General features: G+C 48.4%; 1 protein-coding gene across 1 annotated transcript in view; it reads right to left on the reverse strand.

Moving 5' to 3' along the window:
* The window catches only part of LOC311122864 (complement factor I-like), a 75,734-nt gene that overhangs the window by 31,958 nt on the left and 27,662 nt on the right, over positions 1-16,114 (reverse strand). Inside the window, exons 10-12 of the mRNA XM_084197179.1 lie at positions 9,326-9,459; positions 9,128-9,231; positions 8,539-8,643 (exon numbers count right to left, since the gene is read on the reverse strand). Of these exons, the coding sequence (XP_084053305.1) occupies positions 8,539-8,643; positions 9,128-9,231; positions 9,326-9,459 (343 nt within the window). The remainder of the gene's footprint in view (positions 1-8,538; positions 8,644-9,127; positions 9,232-9,325; positions 9,460-16,114) is intronic.

Genomic DNA, 16,114 nt, shown 5'->3' on the forward strand with positions numbered 1-16,114 from the left:
GGGTTAGGGTGGAGGGGTCAGGGTGGAGGGGTTAGGGTGTAGGGGTCAGGGTGGAGGGGTCAGGGTGGAGGGGTTAGGGTGGAGGGGTCAGGGTGGAGGGGTCAGGGTGGAGGGGTCAGGGGTCAGGGTGGAGGGGTTAGGGTGGAGGGGTTAGGGTGGAGGGGTCAGGGTCGAGGGGTCAGGGTGGAGGGGTCAGGGTGGAGGGGTCAGGGGTCAGGGTGGAGGGGTCAGGGGTCAGGGTGGAGGGGTCAGGGTGGAGGGGTTAGGGTGGAGGGGTCAGGGGTCAGGGTGGAGGGGTCAGGGTGTAGGGGTCAGGATGGAGGGGTCAGGGTGGAGGGGTTAGGGTGTAGGGGTCAGGGGTCAGGGTGGAGGGGTCAGGGTGGAGGGGTTAGGGTGGAGGGGTCAGGGTGGAGGGGTTAGGGTGTAGGGGTCAGGGTGGAGGGGTCAGGGTGGAGGGGTCAGGGTGGAGGGGTTAGGGTGGAGGGGTCAGGGTGGAGGGGTTAGGGTGGAGGGGTCAGGGTGGAGGGGTTAGGGTGGAGGGGTCAGGGGTCAGGGTGGAGGGGTTAGGGTGGAGGGGTCAGGGTGGAGGGGTTAGGGTGTAGGGGTCAGGGTGGAGGGGTCAGGGTGGAGGGGTTAGGGTGGAGGGGTCAGGGTGGAGGGGTCAGGGTGGAGGGGTCAGGGGTCAGGGTGGAGGGGTTAGGGTGGAGGGGTTAGGGTGGAGGGGTCAGGGGTCAGGGTGGAGGGGTTAGGGTCGAGGGGTCAGGGTGGAGGGGTCAGGGTGGAGGGGTTAGGGTGGAGGGGTCAGGGTGGAGGGGTCAGGGTGGAGGGGTTAGGGTGTAGGGGTCAGGGTGGAGGGGTCAGGGGTCAGGGTGGAGGGGTTAGGGTGTAGGGGTCAGGGTGGAGGGGTCAGGGGTCAGGGTGGAGGGGTCAGGGTGGAGGGGTTAGGGTGTAGGGGTCAGGGGTCAGGGTGGAGGGGTCAGGGTGGAGGGGTTAGGGTGGAGGGGTCAGGGTGGAGGGGTTAGGGTGTAGGGGTCAGGGTGGAGGGGTCAGGGTGGAGGGGTCAGGGTGGAGGGGTCAGGGGTCAGGGTGGAGGGGTTAGGGTGGAGGGGTTAGGGTGGAGGGGTCAGGGGTCAGGGTGGAGGGGTTAGGGTCGAGGGGTTAGGGTGGAGGGGTCAGGGTGGAGGGGTTAGGGTGGAGGGGTTAGGGTGGAGGGGTCAGGGGTCAGGGTGGAGGGGTCAGGGTGGAGGGGTTAGGGTGGAGGGGTCAGGGGTCAGGGTGGAGGGGTCAGGGTGGAGGGGTCAGGGTGGAGGGGTAAGGGTGGAGGGGTCAGGGTGGAGGGGTCAGGGTGGAGGGGTTAGGGTGGAGGGGTCAGGGTGGAGGGGTCAGGGGTCAGGGTGGAGGGGTCAGGGTGGAGGGGTTAGGGTGGAGGGGTCAGGGTGGAGGGGTTAGGGTGTAGGGGTCAGGGTGGAGGGGTTAGGGTGTAGGGGTCAGGGTGGAGGGGTCAGGGTGGAGGGGTTAGGGTGGAGGGGTCAGGGGTCAGGGTGGAGGGGTTAGGGTCGAGGGCAGGGATCATCAACTAGATTCAGAGGGGGACGATTTTTTCTTGAGTGAATTATCAGGGGGCCAGAACATTATTACAAATCATTTGTAGACTGTAAATTGACCGCAAGAAGCCCAAACAGATATAATATTTGAGTAAAACCTAATCAAAATCAACATAATCATTTCAAACCTTGCTTACATTTGTATACGATCACATACATCTCTCTATTATCTGTGGGAATATTTTGGAACTGATTTGCAAAATTAAAGTCACTTTGAGCTGATTTGCTCGTGTTTTTACAGTCTTATGTCCAACAATAAAAAATAAAAATAAAACTTTGGGGGCCAGTTGGAAAACCAAGGTGTAGGGGTTAGGGGTCAGAGATTAGGGGGGGAGAGAGGGTGTAGGGGTTAGGGGTCAGAGATTAGGGGGGGAGAGAGGGTGTAGGGGTTAGGGGTCAGAGATTAGGGGGGGAGAGAGAGTGTAGGGGTTAGGGGTCAGAGATTAGGGGGGGAGAGAGGGTGTAGGGGTTAGGGGTCAGAGATTAGGGGGGGGAGAGAGGGTGTAGGGGTTAGGGGTCAGAGATTAGGGGGGGGGAGAGAGGGTGTAGGGGTTAGGGGTCAGAGATTAGTGGGGAGAGAGGGTGTAGGGGTTAGGGGTCAGAGATTAGGGGGGGAGAGAGGGTGTAGGGGTTAGGGGTCAGAGATTAGGGCGGGAGAGAGGGTGTAGGGGTTAGGGGTCAGAGATTAGGGGGGGAGAGAGGGTGTAGGGGTTAGGGGTCAGAGATTAGGGGGGGTGTAGGGGTTAGGGGTCAGAGATTGGGGGGGGGGTGTAGGGGTTAGGGGTCAGAGATTAGGGGGGGAGAGAGGGTGTAGGGGTTAGGGGTCAGAGATTAGGGCGGGAGAGAGGGTGTAGGGGTTAGGGGTCAGAGATTAGGGGGGGAGAGAGGGTGTAGGGGTTAGGGGTCAGAGATTAGGGGGGGTGTAGGGGTTAGGGGTCATAGATTGGGGGGGGGTGTAGGGGTTAGGGGTCAGAGATTAGGGGGGGAGAGAGGGTGTAGGGGTTAGGGGTCAGAGATTAGGGGGGGAGAGAGGGTGTAGGGGTTAGGGGTCAGAGATTAGGGGGGGTGTAGGGGTTAGGGGTCAGAGATTAGGGGGGAAGAGAGGGTGTAGGGGTTAGGGGTCAGAGATTAGGGGGGGAGAGAGAGTGTAGGGGTTAGGGGTCAGAGATTAGGGGGGGAGAGAGGGTGTAGGGGTTAGGGGTCAGAGATTAGGGGGGGTGTAGGGGTTAGGGGTCATAGATTGGGGGGGGGGTGTAGGGGTTAGGGGTCAGAGATTAGGGGGGGAGAGAGGGTGTAGGGGTTAGGGGTCAGAGATTAGGGGGGGAGAGAGGGTGTAGGGGTTAGGGGTCAGAGATTAGGGGGGGTGTAGGGGTTAGGGGTCAGAGATTAGGGGGGAAGAGAGGGTGTAGGGGTTAGGGGTCAGAGATTAGGGGGGGAGAGAGAGTGTAGGGGTTAGGGGTCAGAGATTAGGGGGGGAGAGAGGGTGTAGGGGTTAGGGGTCAGAGATTAGGGGGGGAGAGAGGGTGTAGGGGTTAGGGGTCAGAGATTAGGGGGGGAGAGAGGGTGTAGGGGTTAGGGGTCAGAGATTAGGGGGGGGGGGAGAGGGTGTAGGGGTTAGGGGTCAGAGATTAGGGGGGAGAGAGGGTGTAGGGGTTAGGGGTCAGAGATTAGGGGGGAGAGAGGGTGTAGTGGTTAGGGGTCAGAGATTAGGGGGGGAGAGAGGGTGTAGGGGTTAGGGGTCAGAGATTAGGGGGGGAGAGAGGGTGTAGGGGTTAGGGGTCAGAGATTAGGGGGGGTGTAGGGGTTAGGGGTCAGAGATTGGGGGGGGGTGTAGGGGTTAGGGGTCAGAGATTAGGGGGGGAGAGAGGGTGTATGGGTTAGGGGTCAGAGATTAGGGGGGGAGAGAGGGTGTAGGGGTTAGGGGTCAGAGATTAGGGGGGGAGAGAGGGTGTAGGGGTTAGGGGTCAGAGATTAGGGGGGGAGAGAGAGTGTAGGGGTTAGGGGTCAGAGATTAGGGGGGGTGTAGGGGTTAGGGGTCAGAGATTAGGGGGGAAGAGAGGGTGTAGGGGTTAGGGGTCAGAGATTAGGGGGGGAGAGAGAGTGTAGGGGTTAGGGGTCAGAGATTAGGGGGTGAGAGAGGGTGTAGGGGTTAGGGGTCAGAGATTAGGGGGGGAGAGAGAGTGTAGGGGTTAGGGGTCAGAGATTAGGGGGGGGAGAGAGGGTGTAGGGGTTAGGGGTCAGAGATTAGGGGGGGGAGAGAGAGTGTAGGGGTTAGGGGTCAGAGATTAGGGGGGGAGAGAGAGTGTAGGGTTCAGGGGTCAGAGATTAGGGGGGAGAGAAGGTGTAGGGGTTAGGGGTCAGAGATTAGGGGGGAGAGAGAGTGTAGGGTTTAGGGGTCAGAGATTAGGGGGGGGGAGAGGGTGTAGGGGTTAGGGGTCAGAGATTAGGGGGGGAGAGAGGGTATAGGGGTTAGGGGTCAGAGATTAGGGGGGGAGAGAGGGTGTAGGGGTTAGGGGTCAGAGAGAGGGTGTAGGGGTTAGGGACAGTTTCTTCATCTCTATCAACGCTATGTCATTCTCATTGGAGTTAGGGTCATACCTTGTCCATAGAGATTTACATGGTTATCAAAACGTCACACCAGGGTAAGCCAACATGAGTGTTTCTAATAACCCCTTATGGGAAAAATGAATTGTGGAAAAAAGATTGGAACCATTTCCCTGTTTGACCCACTAGGTTTTATGGGTATTATGACTCATACTGTGGTACTCCATTGACCTTCATACAAAAACTCCTTGCTTTGTGGGCAAAACAACGAAGACAGCCACCTGGTGGAGGGAGACAGATTTTCAGCCGAGTTGGACCTCTCTCTTCCTCTCTGTAGCAGGTCAAACGAACAACTAAAAAGAACGAGTCACTCAGATAAACGAATCATGACTCAAGTCAGTAAAAAGAGTCGTTCAAAAATATATTTTAGCCTGCGCTGGTGCTGCAGACTGCTGTATCTGTCCCCTAATACAGGACTGTTAAAGACCCAATGCACTACCTTTGTGAGATTTTAAAAAAATATAGAGAGATCATTCTGAATCCCTCATTACTGAATGAATGAATTTAACATTACATTAAGGCCCTATATTCTTGGCAGCCCTCGTGTGAAGGGGAGGAATTGCATTGCAAGACCGTTGCTATGTTGCTAGGCTACATATCCTTGTTTCCTCTACAGAGCACACTGGTGCACAGGTGATACATTGGATCATTTCGCTCAACCGTGAGAACCTTTCTTTCTTTCAAGTTTTTGCAGTGTATGTTCTGAAGGTTTGCATTCAAATATAGTGTAGAGGCTATTACATGTCACTGGAGTAGCCTATAGGTCTACTATTATAATGGATTGATTGGATCCTCCTCACCTACTGAACGAACGCGATACAGAGCACAGCCAAGATCTCCACCCCTGCTTTGACCTCCCATCAGGTCAGACCGCCCACTCCACCCCTGCTTTGACCTCCCATCAGGTCAGACCGCCCACTCCACCCCTGCTTTGACCTCCCATCAGGGCAGACCGCCCACTCCACCCCTGCTTTGACCTCCCAACAGGTCAGACCGCCCACTCCACCCCTGCTTTGACCTCCCATCAGGTCAGACCGCCCACTCCACCCCTGCTTTGACCTCCCATCAGGTCAGACCGCTCACTCCACCCCTGCTTTGACCTCCCATCAGGTCAGAGAAATCAGACATTTAAATGAAACCGTTCTACTCCTTCCGCTCCAGCCATCACCACGAGCCCGTCCTCCCAACCATCCGCTCCAGCCATCACCACGAGCCCGTCCTCCCCAATTAAGGTGCCACCAACCCCCCGTGGTTTCATCCCAGGAGCTATTACTATTATGAACAACACCCCATATGGGAAGAACTGGGTGGGATAGGTATCTGTCCTATTGGTCTGACTGGTTGTTTTCTTTAAGCAGGGCTGGGTGGGATAGGTATCTGTCCTATTGGTCTGACTGGTTGTTTTCTTTAAGCAGGGCTGGGTGGGATAGGTATCTGTCCTATTGGTCTGACTGGTTGTTTTCTTTAAGCAGGGCTGGGTGGGATAGGTATCTGTCCTATTGGTCTGACTGGTTGTTTTCTTTAAGCAGGGCTGGGTGGGATAGGTATCTGTCCTATTGGTCTGACTGGTTGTTTTCTTTAAGCAGGGCTGGGTGGGATAGGTATCTGTCCTATTGGTCTGACTGGTTGTTTTCTTTAAGCAGGGCTGGGTGGGATAGGTATCTGTCCTATTGGTCTGACTGGTTGTTTTCTTTAAGCAGGGCTGGGTGGGATAGGTATCTGTCCTATTGGTCTGACTGGTTGTTTTCTATAAGCAGGGCTGGGTGGGATAGGTATCTGTCTGACTGTCCTATTGGTTGTTTCCTGCTGTGTTTTTCTATATGTTTTCTTTAGGCGTCATGTGATGCGTTGAAAGTTCTGAGATTTCCTCTTGTAGGACATATAGTATATGACGGTCATGACATTGTAGTCATTTAGCAGACGCTCTTATCCAGAGCGACTTGCAGTTAGTGCGTACATCTTCAGATAGCTATGACAACCACATATCAGTCATAGCGAGTACATTTTCCTCAAAGTAGCTATCGACAGAGTCACAGCTAGTAAGGATTTATTTTATGAATCAGAGTTTAATGCTGGTATTATTTTCTCCACGGCATGAGGAGTGATAGCTCATAAACTGAAGAGAACTTATACGATAAGATTGATTGGCTTCATTCTCTCCTTGATGCGTTTCCCACCTTTCCAATCCAGACCCAAACACACATTATTTGAGTTACACACGTGGGGACTTCATTAACATAATGTGGGATGTGACGGGTATATGGTCTTCTCTATTCTAAGGGAACAACGGAACAAGAATCTCAACCTACAGACACAGATAGAAGCAAGCAACAAGTGTAAAAAACAAACATGAAAGCTTAATTATAATATTAGTGGAATATGTCCATGATAAAAACAAGAGAATGGAATATAATTAGATCAATTAGAAAAAAACTATTACTAGCCTGTTCAACCTCTCTTTCGTAACGTCTGAGATCCCCAGAGATTGGAAAGCTGCCGCAGTCATCCCCCTCTTCAAAGGGGGTGACACTCTAGATCCAAACTGTTACAGACAAATATCCATCCTGCCCTGCCTTTCGAAAGTATTTGAAAGCCAAGTTAACAAACAGATCACCGACCATTTCGAATCCCACCGTACCTTCTCCACTATGCAATCCGGTTTCCGAGCTGGTCATGGGTGCACCTCAGCTACGCTCAAGGTCCTAAACGATATTATAACCGCGATCGATAAAAGACAGTACTGTGCAGCCGTCTTCATCGACCTGGCCAAGGCTTTTGACTCTGTCAATCACCGCATTCTTATTGGCAGACTAAATAGCCTTGGTTTCTCAAATGACTGCCTCTCCTGGTTCACCAACTACTTCTCAGATAGAGTTCAATGTGTCAAATCGGAGGGCCTGTTGTCTGGACCTATGGCAGTCTCTATGGGGGTGCCACAGGGTTCAATTCTTGGGCAGACTCTTTTCTCTGTGTATATCAATGATGTCGCTCTTGCTGCTGGTGACTCTCAGATCCACCTCTATGCAGACGACACCATTTTGTATACATCTGGCCCTTCATTGGACACTGTGTTAACAAACCTCCAAACGAGCTTCAATGCCATACAACACTCCTTCCGTAGCCTCCAACTGCTCTTAAACACTAGTAAAACTAAATGCATGCTCTTCAATCGAACGCTGCTGGCACCTGCCCACCCGACTAGAATCACTACTCTCGACGGGTCTGACCTAGAGTATGTGGACAACTACAAATACCTAGGTGTCTGGTTAGACTGTAAACTCTCCTTCCAGACTCACATTAAGCATCTCCAATCCAAAGTTAAATCTAGAATCGGCTTCCAATTTCGCAACAAAGCCTCCTTCACTCATGCTGCCAAACATGCCCTCGTAAAACTGACTATCCTACCGATCCTTGACTTCAGCGATGTAATTTACAAAATAGCCTCCAACACTCTACTCAGCAAATTGGATGTAGTCTATCACAGTGCCATCCGTTTTGTCACCAAAGCCCCATATACTACCCACCACTGTGACCTGTACGCTCTTGTTGGCTGGTCCTCACTACATATTCGTCGCCAAACCCACTGGCTCCAGGTCATCTATAAATCACTGCTAGGCAAATCCCCGCCTTATCTTAGCTCATTGGTCACCATAGCAACACCCATCCGTAGTATGCGCTCCAGCAGGTATATCTCACTGGTCATCCACAAAGCCAACACCTCCTTTGGCCGCCATTCCTTCCAGTTCTCTGCTGCCAATGACTGGAACGAACTGCAAAAATCTCTGAAGCTGGAGACACTTATCTCCCTCACTAACTTTAAGCATCAGTTGTCAGAGCACCTTACCGATCACTGCACCTGTACACAGCCCATTTGAAATTAGCCCACCCAACTACCTCATCCCCATATTGTTATTTATTTTGCTCATTTGCACCCCAGTATCTCTATTTGCACATCATCTCTTGCACATCTAGCATTCCAGTGTTAATACTAATTGTAATTATTTTGCACTATGGCCTATTTATTGCCTTACCTCCATAACTTGCTACATTTGCACACACTGTATATATATTTTCTGTTGTATTTTTGACTTTATGTTTTTTACCCCATATGTAACTCTGTGTTGTTTTTATCGCACTGCTTGCTTTATCTTGGCCAGGTCGCAGTTGTAAATGAGAACGTGTTCTCAACTGGCTTACCTGGTTAAATAAAGGTGAAATAAATAAATAAATATTCACCTTATGCAGATCTCATCTTTAAGGGGATTAGCAGTTTAACAAAAAAACACTGATCATCTAGAAAATCACTATATAAATTGAATAAATCAATTACTTGTGGTGTATGATGACGTTCTTGACAGGAACGATGTCTGTTGTTCCCTGAATTGATCTCTTCTTCCAGAGACTGAACTTGATGTGGTACGCCTCTGGTTTGGGCCTAGATAGAGAGAGATAGAGAGAGAGAGAGAGAGAGAGAGAGAGAGAGAGAGAGGAGAGAGAGGAGAGAGAGATAGAGAGATAGAGAGAGAGGAGAGAGAGAGATAGAGAGATATAGAGGAGAGAGATAGAGAGATAGAGAGGAGAGAGATAGAGAGATAGAGAGGAGAGAGAGAGATATAGAGGAGAGAGATAGAGATATAGATAGAGAGAGACAGAGAGGAGAGAGAGAGAGAGAGAGAGAGAGAGAGATAGAGAGGAGAGAGATAGAGAGATAGAGAGGAGAGAGATAGAGAGATAGAGAGGAGAGAGAGAGATATAGAGGAGAGAGATAGAGATATAGATAGAGAGAGACAGAGAGGAGAGAGAGAGAGAGAGAGAGAGAGAGAGAGATAGAGTGGAGAGAGAGAGATCAACCCTGCCCCAAAACACATACACATGCATGACCATCCCCCCCACCCCTATCTGTACAGTACAGTACCTACCTGACACAGTGAGCGGCGGTCAGGACCCAACATCCCCCGATGTATGTACCCCCACAGTCGATTTTACCCCGCTCCTGTATCGCCACCTGCCATTGGATCTGAGTCTACGGGTCAGAGATTATAGGTCAGGGGCTAGAGGTGAAATGGGCTCAAACATCCGGAGTGAATGTGTGTTTGAAGAGTGTGTGTGTGACTCACTGGTTGGGCCGGCACTCCTCCCACCACTCGTTTCTGCCTTCCCCTGCTTCCCTCTCTGCTCTCCTCTATGACTGTAGTGTTGGGGATGCCACAATGTATCTTCACTTCTTGAAAATCTCTGGCTGCTTTCACCTCTACAACACAACATGACAAAAAAATACTACATGAATAGTAGAATATTACTGTAACTCCCTGGTTACTTTCAGATTTTTTTCTAGCACTGAATTGGTGACTGTGTTGCACGTGGGGCATACTTTGAAGACGGTCCGACGTGTGAGAGAGTGAAGGGAGGGGGGAACCGCGAACTCTGAGCTGGCAACACTTGCTAAATCGTCAATTTGAAGTGATCGACAGTTAGGAACCCCGACCACCGTGAGGACAGCGAGGGATTTGGTCGTATGTACTTTGCTCGGACTGAGAGGATCAACTGCCATCAACAGGCTGCATCTTTCTGCCTCTCCACTGTCATGAGTAGTATTGGATTCAGGAGGAAGGTGAGTTTACACTAGGTTATTTTGTTTTGTTTTATTTGCTTAAAGGGACCCCCATTTTAAATATATATGAGCACTAGCGTCCTAGTATTGAATCCTGGTACCAGGTATAGAAACTAAATAGAAACGAAATGTCTATATTGGGAATTGAAAGGTGTAGTTAATAATTGTTGGTTCATAATATGAGTCAAGCTTGAGCTTTTTAAAATAAAAACTGAATTGATTGAAAATGGTTTAACGTGTCGTTTCTGCTTATTCTTTATCAATGAATTCCCAAAACTGGCTGAAAGACCATGAAATCTGCATTAATGAGCTACATTTGCTTTAAACCACATATGAAAACGATATATACACATTTTGAAAGCTGAGAAATAGATATTTCAAATGATATGACATACAATAGCACCACATCAATCAAATGGTAATCAGCCAAAGAACAAACACTTGTGAAAATGTGTATCTTATTGTCACGCCCTGGCTCGGGGGACTCTCTTATGTTGAGCCAGGGTGTTAGTTTCTATGTTTTGTGTTGTAGGTTGTGGGTCTAGTTTGATTATTTCTATGTTGGCCTGAGTGACTCCCAATCAGAGGCAACGAGTGTCAGCTGTCAGCTGGTTGTCTCTGATTGGGAGCCATATTTAAACAGTTGGCTTTTCTTTCGTGTTTGTGGGATTTTGTTTCGAGTTGGTTGTGTGTTACCGTGTACTGTCACGTTTCCGTCTTTTGTTGTTTTGATCACGTTTTCGCTAAATAAATGAGTATGTTTGCCTGCAACGCTGCGCCTTGGTCCTCCTCATTGGTAGACGAGCGTGACACTTATACGCAAATTAAAGCTTTTTCCCCAAACAACTGCCATTTATCCAACTTTCTAATGAAGATGGAGAAACACTTAGAGCATATTTGAGTCTTCCTTATTCTGTTAGGCTTGAAAATCAAAAAAATTCAATCTGAATAGTAAAACATTTTACTGTGAATGAGTTAAATAAGTTTTAGTGACCGGTGGTATTTTTCTAGAATTCTATGGAATGTTCTGTGATCAGACAATTTATCTGGATAGTATATTTAACACATATCTGCACCAAAAACAAATGACATTTGGTCTTAAATATGATTAGGAACCAGTAATATAATATGAATAAAACTAGAACTGCATTCTACAAAATATCACACGCACCTTGAACCCTCACCTTTGGTGAGTTTTGGTCATAAGGCATATTATAACAATAATTGTATTTTACAACTTCCATTTATTCTGTACATACATTCCACATGCAATAAAATACAAATTAATTACTTAAAAATCATACAATGTGATTTTCTGGATTTTTGTTGTAGATTCCGTCTCTCACAGTTGAAGTGTACCTATGATAAAAATTACAGACCTCTACATGCTTTGTAAGTAGGAAAACCTGCAAAATCGGCAGTGTATCAAATACTTGTTCTCCCCACTGTATATATATAAAAAAAATGTTTTACCCCATTTCCTCCCCAATTTCGTGATATCCAATTGGTAGTTACAGTCTTGTCCCATCGCTGCACTGCTTATTGACACACTGCTCGCTTAACCCAGAAGCCAGCCGAACCAATGTGTCAGAGGATCCAAGGTCAGCTTGCAGGCGCCCGGCCCGCCACAAGGAGTCACTAGAGTGCGAAGGTACGAGGACATCCCGTCCGGCCAAACCCTCCCCTAACCCGGATGACGCTGGGCCAATTGTGCGCCGCCTCATGGGTCTCCCGATCACAGCCGGCTGTGACACAGCCTGGGATCGAACCCGGGTCTGTAGTGATGCCTCATGGGTCTCCCGATCACAGCCGGCTGTGACACAGCCTGGGATCGAACCCGGGTCTGTAGTGACGCCTAATGGGTCTCCCGATCACAGCCGGCTGTGACACAGCCTGGGATCGAACCCGGGTCTGTAGTGACGCCTCAAGCACTGCGATGCAGTGCCATGGAACGCTGCGCAACTCGGGAGGCCCCTGACATGCTACATTACGCGTTAACTTGATGTATTTAGCTAGCTACAGTATTGTTCCCCTTTAATCTGTGGTATCATAGCTAGCCTGGCTCGCTAGCGTTATCAAATAATGTTGTATAACCAGAGATAGCTACTAGCTTATACCAGGTATCTACCTAGCTAACATACTCACCAACGCCAGTGGTTTGACGGTTAGCAGGCAGCAGAAGTCACCTTGTCGGATGTAATCCATTCCTGGTTATATTGTTGAAATGCATTGGAAAGTTTGCACTTTATGGAAGTCCATTTTCACTCATTTCTTGCAGAGCGAAATGTGTGTGTTGCACCCATATGCAGACCACAACGTGTTGTCTCTGGGCAATTGTGCATCAATGTCAGAGTTCAATTAAGCTGGCCCGGGTTGAACTGGTCTATGAGGGCGGAGCCGGTGTGGGAGGAGCGCTCTGCTCAAATCAAACAGCACCTCTTGGTTATGTTATCAACCAGGCAACATGATCCATCGTTCAGAAACATACAACATCTCTTTTCCACCAATATATATGTTAGAATTTTCAAAATAGTTTTAATTAGGAAGGCAGATTTTATCAAAAGCAATCACTTTGCATGTGAAAACACAGAATCCTACTAATTACTCCACCTACTTCACTTTTGTTTTGAGCCGACTTCGCCATCGGCCAGAACGGGAGGCAGCCCGGTTCCAAAACGAATTCAATCACTTTTCACCTGGTGCAAACTACGGCTACCCGGGAGGTGCAAACTACGGCTACCCGGGAGGTGCAAACTACGGCTACCCGGGAGGTGCAAACTACGGCTACCCGGGAGGTGCAAACTACGGCTACCCGGGAGGTGCAAACTACGGCTACCCGGGAGGTGCAAACTACGGCTACCCGGGAGGTGCAAACTACGGCTACCTGGGAGGTGCAAACTACGGCTACCTGGGAGGTGCAAACTACGGCTACCCGGGAGGTGCAAACTACGGCTACCTGGGAGGTGAAAACTACGGCTACCCGGGAGCCTTGGCCAGCCTAATAGAATCCCCTCACTGGCAGAAGTGGGCATGTAACCCAACCCCACAGTAAGTCGTGACAAACTCACTTACAAAACTCTGTTTTGGACAAGACAGACTTTATTATCAAAATTATCTATGGCCCATTTAGACACTGGAATAAATCTTTCTGACTTATATCGATGCCACGTAGGCCGTTTAAAACCAGAGGAGTTGGTTCTAAGGGGCAGTTGACCTTTAATAGTTGGTTCTAAGGGGCAGTTGACCTTTAATAGTTGGTTCTAAGGGGCAGTTGACCTTTAATAGTTGGTTCTAAGGGGCAGTTGACCTTTAATAGTTGGTTCTAAGTGGCAGTTGACCTTTAATAGTTGGTTCTAAGGGGCAGTTGACCTTTAATAGTTGGTTCTAAGTGGCAGTTGACCTTTAATAGTTGGTTCTAAGTGGCAGTTGACCTTTAATAGTTGGTTCTAAGGGGCAGTTGACCTTTAATAGTTGGTTCTAAGGGGCAGTTGACCTTTAATAGTTGGTTCTAAGGGGCAGTTGACCTTTAATAGTTGGTTCTAAGGGGCAGTTGACCTTTAATAGTTGGTTCTAAGGGGCAGTTGACCTTTAATAGTTGGTTCTAAGGGGCAGTTGACCTTTAATAGTTGGTTCTAAGTGGCAGTTGACCTTTAATAGTTGGTTCTAAGGGGCAGTTGACCTTTAATAGTTGGTTCTAAGTGGCAGTTGACCTTTAATAGTTGGTTCTAAGTGGCAGTTGACCTTTAATAGTTGGTTCAACAAGGCAGTTGACCTTTAATAGTTGGTTCTAAGTGGCAGTTGACCTTTAATAGTTGGTTCTAAGTGGCAGTTGACCTTTAATAGTTGGTTCTAAGTGGCAGTTGACCTTTAATAGTTGGTTCTAAGTGGCAGTTGACCTTTAATAGTTGGTTCAAAAAGGCAGTTGACCTTTAATAGTTGGTTCTAAGGGGCAGTTGACCTTTAATAGTTGGTTCTAAGTGGCAGTTGACCTTTAATAGTTGGTTCTAAGGGGCAGTTGACCTTTAATAGTTGGTTCTAAGTGGCAGTTGACCTTTAATAGTTGGTTCTAAGGGGCAGTTGACCTTTAATAGTTGGTTCTAAGGGGCAGTTGACCTTTAATAGTTGGTTCTAAGGGGCAGTTGACCTTTAATAGTTGGTTCTAAGTGGCAGTTGACCTTTAATAGTTGGTTCTAAGTGGCAGTTGACCTTTAATAGTTGGTTCAACAAGGCAGTTGACCTTTAATAGTTGGTTCTAAGTGGCAGTTGACCTTTAATAGTTGGTTCTAAGTGGCAGTTGACCTTTAATAGTTGGTTCTAAGGGGCAGTTGACCTTTAATAGTTGGTTCTAAGTGGCAGTTGACCTTTAATAGTTGGTTCTAAGGGGCAGTTGACCTTTAATAGTTGGTTCTAAGGGGCAGTTGACCTTTAATAGTTGGTTCTAAGGGGCAGTTGACCTTTAATAGTTGGTTCAAAAAGGCAGTTGACCTTTAATAGTTGGTTCTAAGTGGCAGTTGACCTTTAATAGTTGGTTCTAAGTGGCAGTTGACCTTTAATAGTTGGTTCTAAGGGGCAGTTGACCTTTAATAGTTGGTTCTAAGTGGCAGTTGACCTTTAATAGTTGGTTCTAAGGGGCAGTTGACCTTTAATAGTTGGTTCTAAGTGGCAGTTGACCTTTAATAGTTGGTTCTAAGGGGCAGTTGACCTTTAATAGTTGGTTCTAAGTGGCAGTTGACCTTTAATAGTTGGTTCTAAGTGGCAGTTGACCTTTAATAGTTGGTTCTAAGGGGCAGTTGACCTTTAATAGTTGGTTCTAAGGGGCAGTTGACCTTTAATAGTTGGTTCTAAGGGGCAGTTGACCTTTAATAGTTGGTTCTAAGTGGCAGTTGACCTTTAATAGTTGGTTCAAAAAGGCAGTTGACCTTTAATAGTTGGTTCTAAGGGGCAGTTGACCTTTAATAGTTGGTTCTAAGGGGCAGTTGACCTTTAATAGTTGGTTCTAAGTGGCAGTTGACCTTTAATAGTTGGTTCTAAGGGGCAGTTGACCTTTAATAGTTGGTTCTAAGGGGCAGTTGACCTTTAATAGTTGGTTCTAAGTGGCAGTTGACCTTTAATAGTTGGTTCTAAGGGGCAGTTGACCTTTAATAGTTGGTTCTAAGGGGCAGTTGACCTTTAATAGTTGGTTCTAAGTGGCAGTTGACCTTTAATAGTTGGTTCTAAGGGGCAGTTGACCTTTAATAGTTGGTTCAAAAAGGCAGTTGACCTTTAAGGGTGTAGTTCGCTATACAGTATAGGTCAATTCTATTTCCTAGAAGCTAAACCATATATTTTTTAGGGATATACACTGCTCAAAAAAAATTAAGGGAACACTAAAATAACACATCCTAGATCTGAATGAATGAAATAATCTTATTAAATACGTTTTTCTTTACATAGTTGAATGTGCTGGCAACAAAATCACACAAAAATTATCAATGGAAATCAAATTTATCAACCCATGGAGGTCTGGATTTGGAGTCACCCTCAAAATTAAAGTGGAAAACCACACTACAGGCTGATCCAACTTTGATGTAATGTCCTTAAAACAAGTCAAAATGAGGCTCAGTAGTGTGTGTGGCCTCCACGTGCCTGTATGACCTTCCTACAATGCCTGGGCATGCTCCTGATGAGGTGGCGGATGGTCTCCTGAGGGATCTCCTCCCAGACCTGGACTAAAGCATCCGCCAACTCCTGGACAGTCTGGGGTGCAACGTGGCGTTGGTGGATGGAGCGAGACATGATGTCCCAGATGTGCTCAATTGGATTCAGGTCTGGGGAACGGGCGGGCCAGTCCATAGCATCAATGTCTTCCTCTTGCAGGAACTGCTGACACACTCCAGCCACATGAGGTCTAGCATTGTCTTGCATTAGGAGGAACCCAGGGCCAACCGCACCAGCATATGGTCTCACAAGGGGTCTGAGGATCTCATCTCGGTACCTAATGGCAGTCAGGCTACCTCTGGCGAGCACATGGAGGGCTGTGCGGCCCCCCAAAGAAATGCCACCCCACACCATGATTGACCCACCGCCAAACCGGTCATGCTGGAGGATGTTGCAGGCAGCAGAACGTTCTCCACGGCGTCTCCAGACTCTGTCACGTCTGTCACATGTGCTCAGTGTGAACCTGCTTTCATCTGTGAAGAGCACAGGGCGCCAGTGGCGAATTTGCCAATCTTGGTGTTCTCTGGCAAATGCCAAACGTCCTGCACGGTGTTGGGCTGTAAGCACAACCCCCACCTGTGGACGTCGGGCCCTCATA

Source organism: Coregonus lavaretus (genome assembly GCF_964263955.1).
Source record: "Coregonus lavaretus genome assembly, contig: HAP1_SCAFFOLD_909, whole genome shotgun sequence".
In the NCBI taxonomy this organism is placed as follows: Eukaryota; Metazoa; Chordata; class Actinopteri; order Salmoniformes; family Salmonidae; genus Coregonus; species Coregonus lavaretus.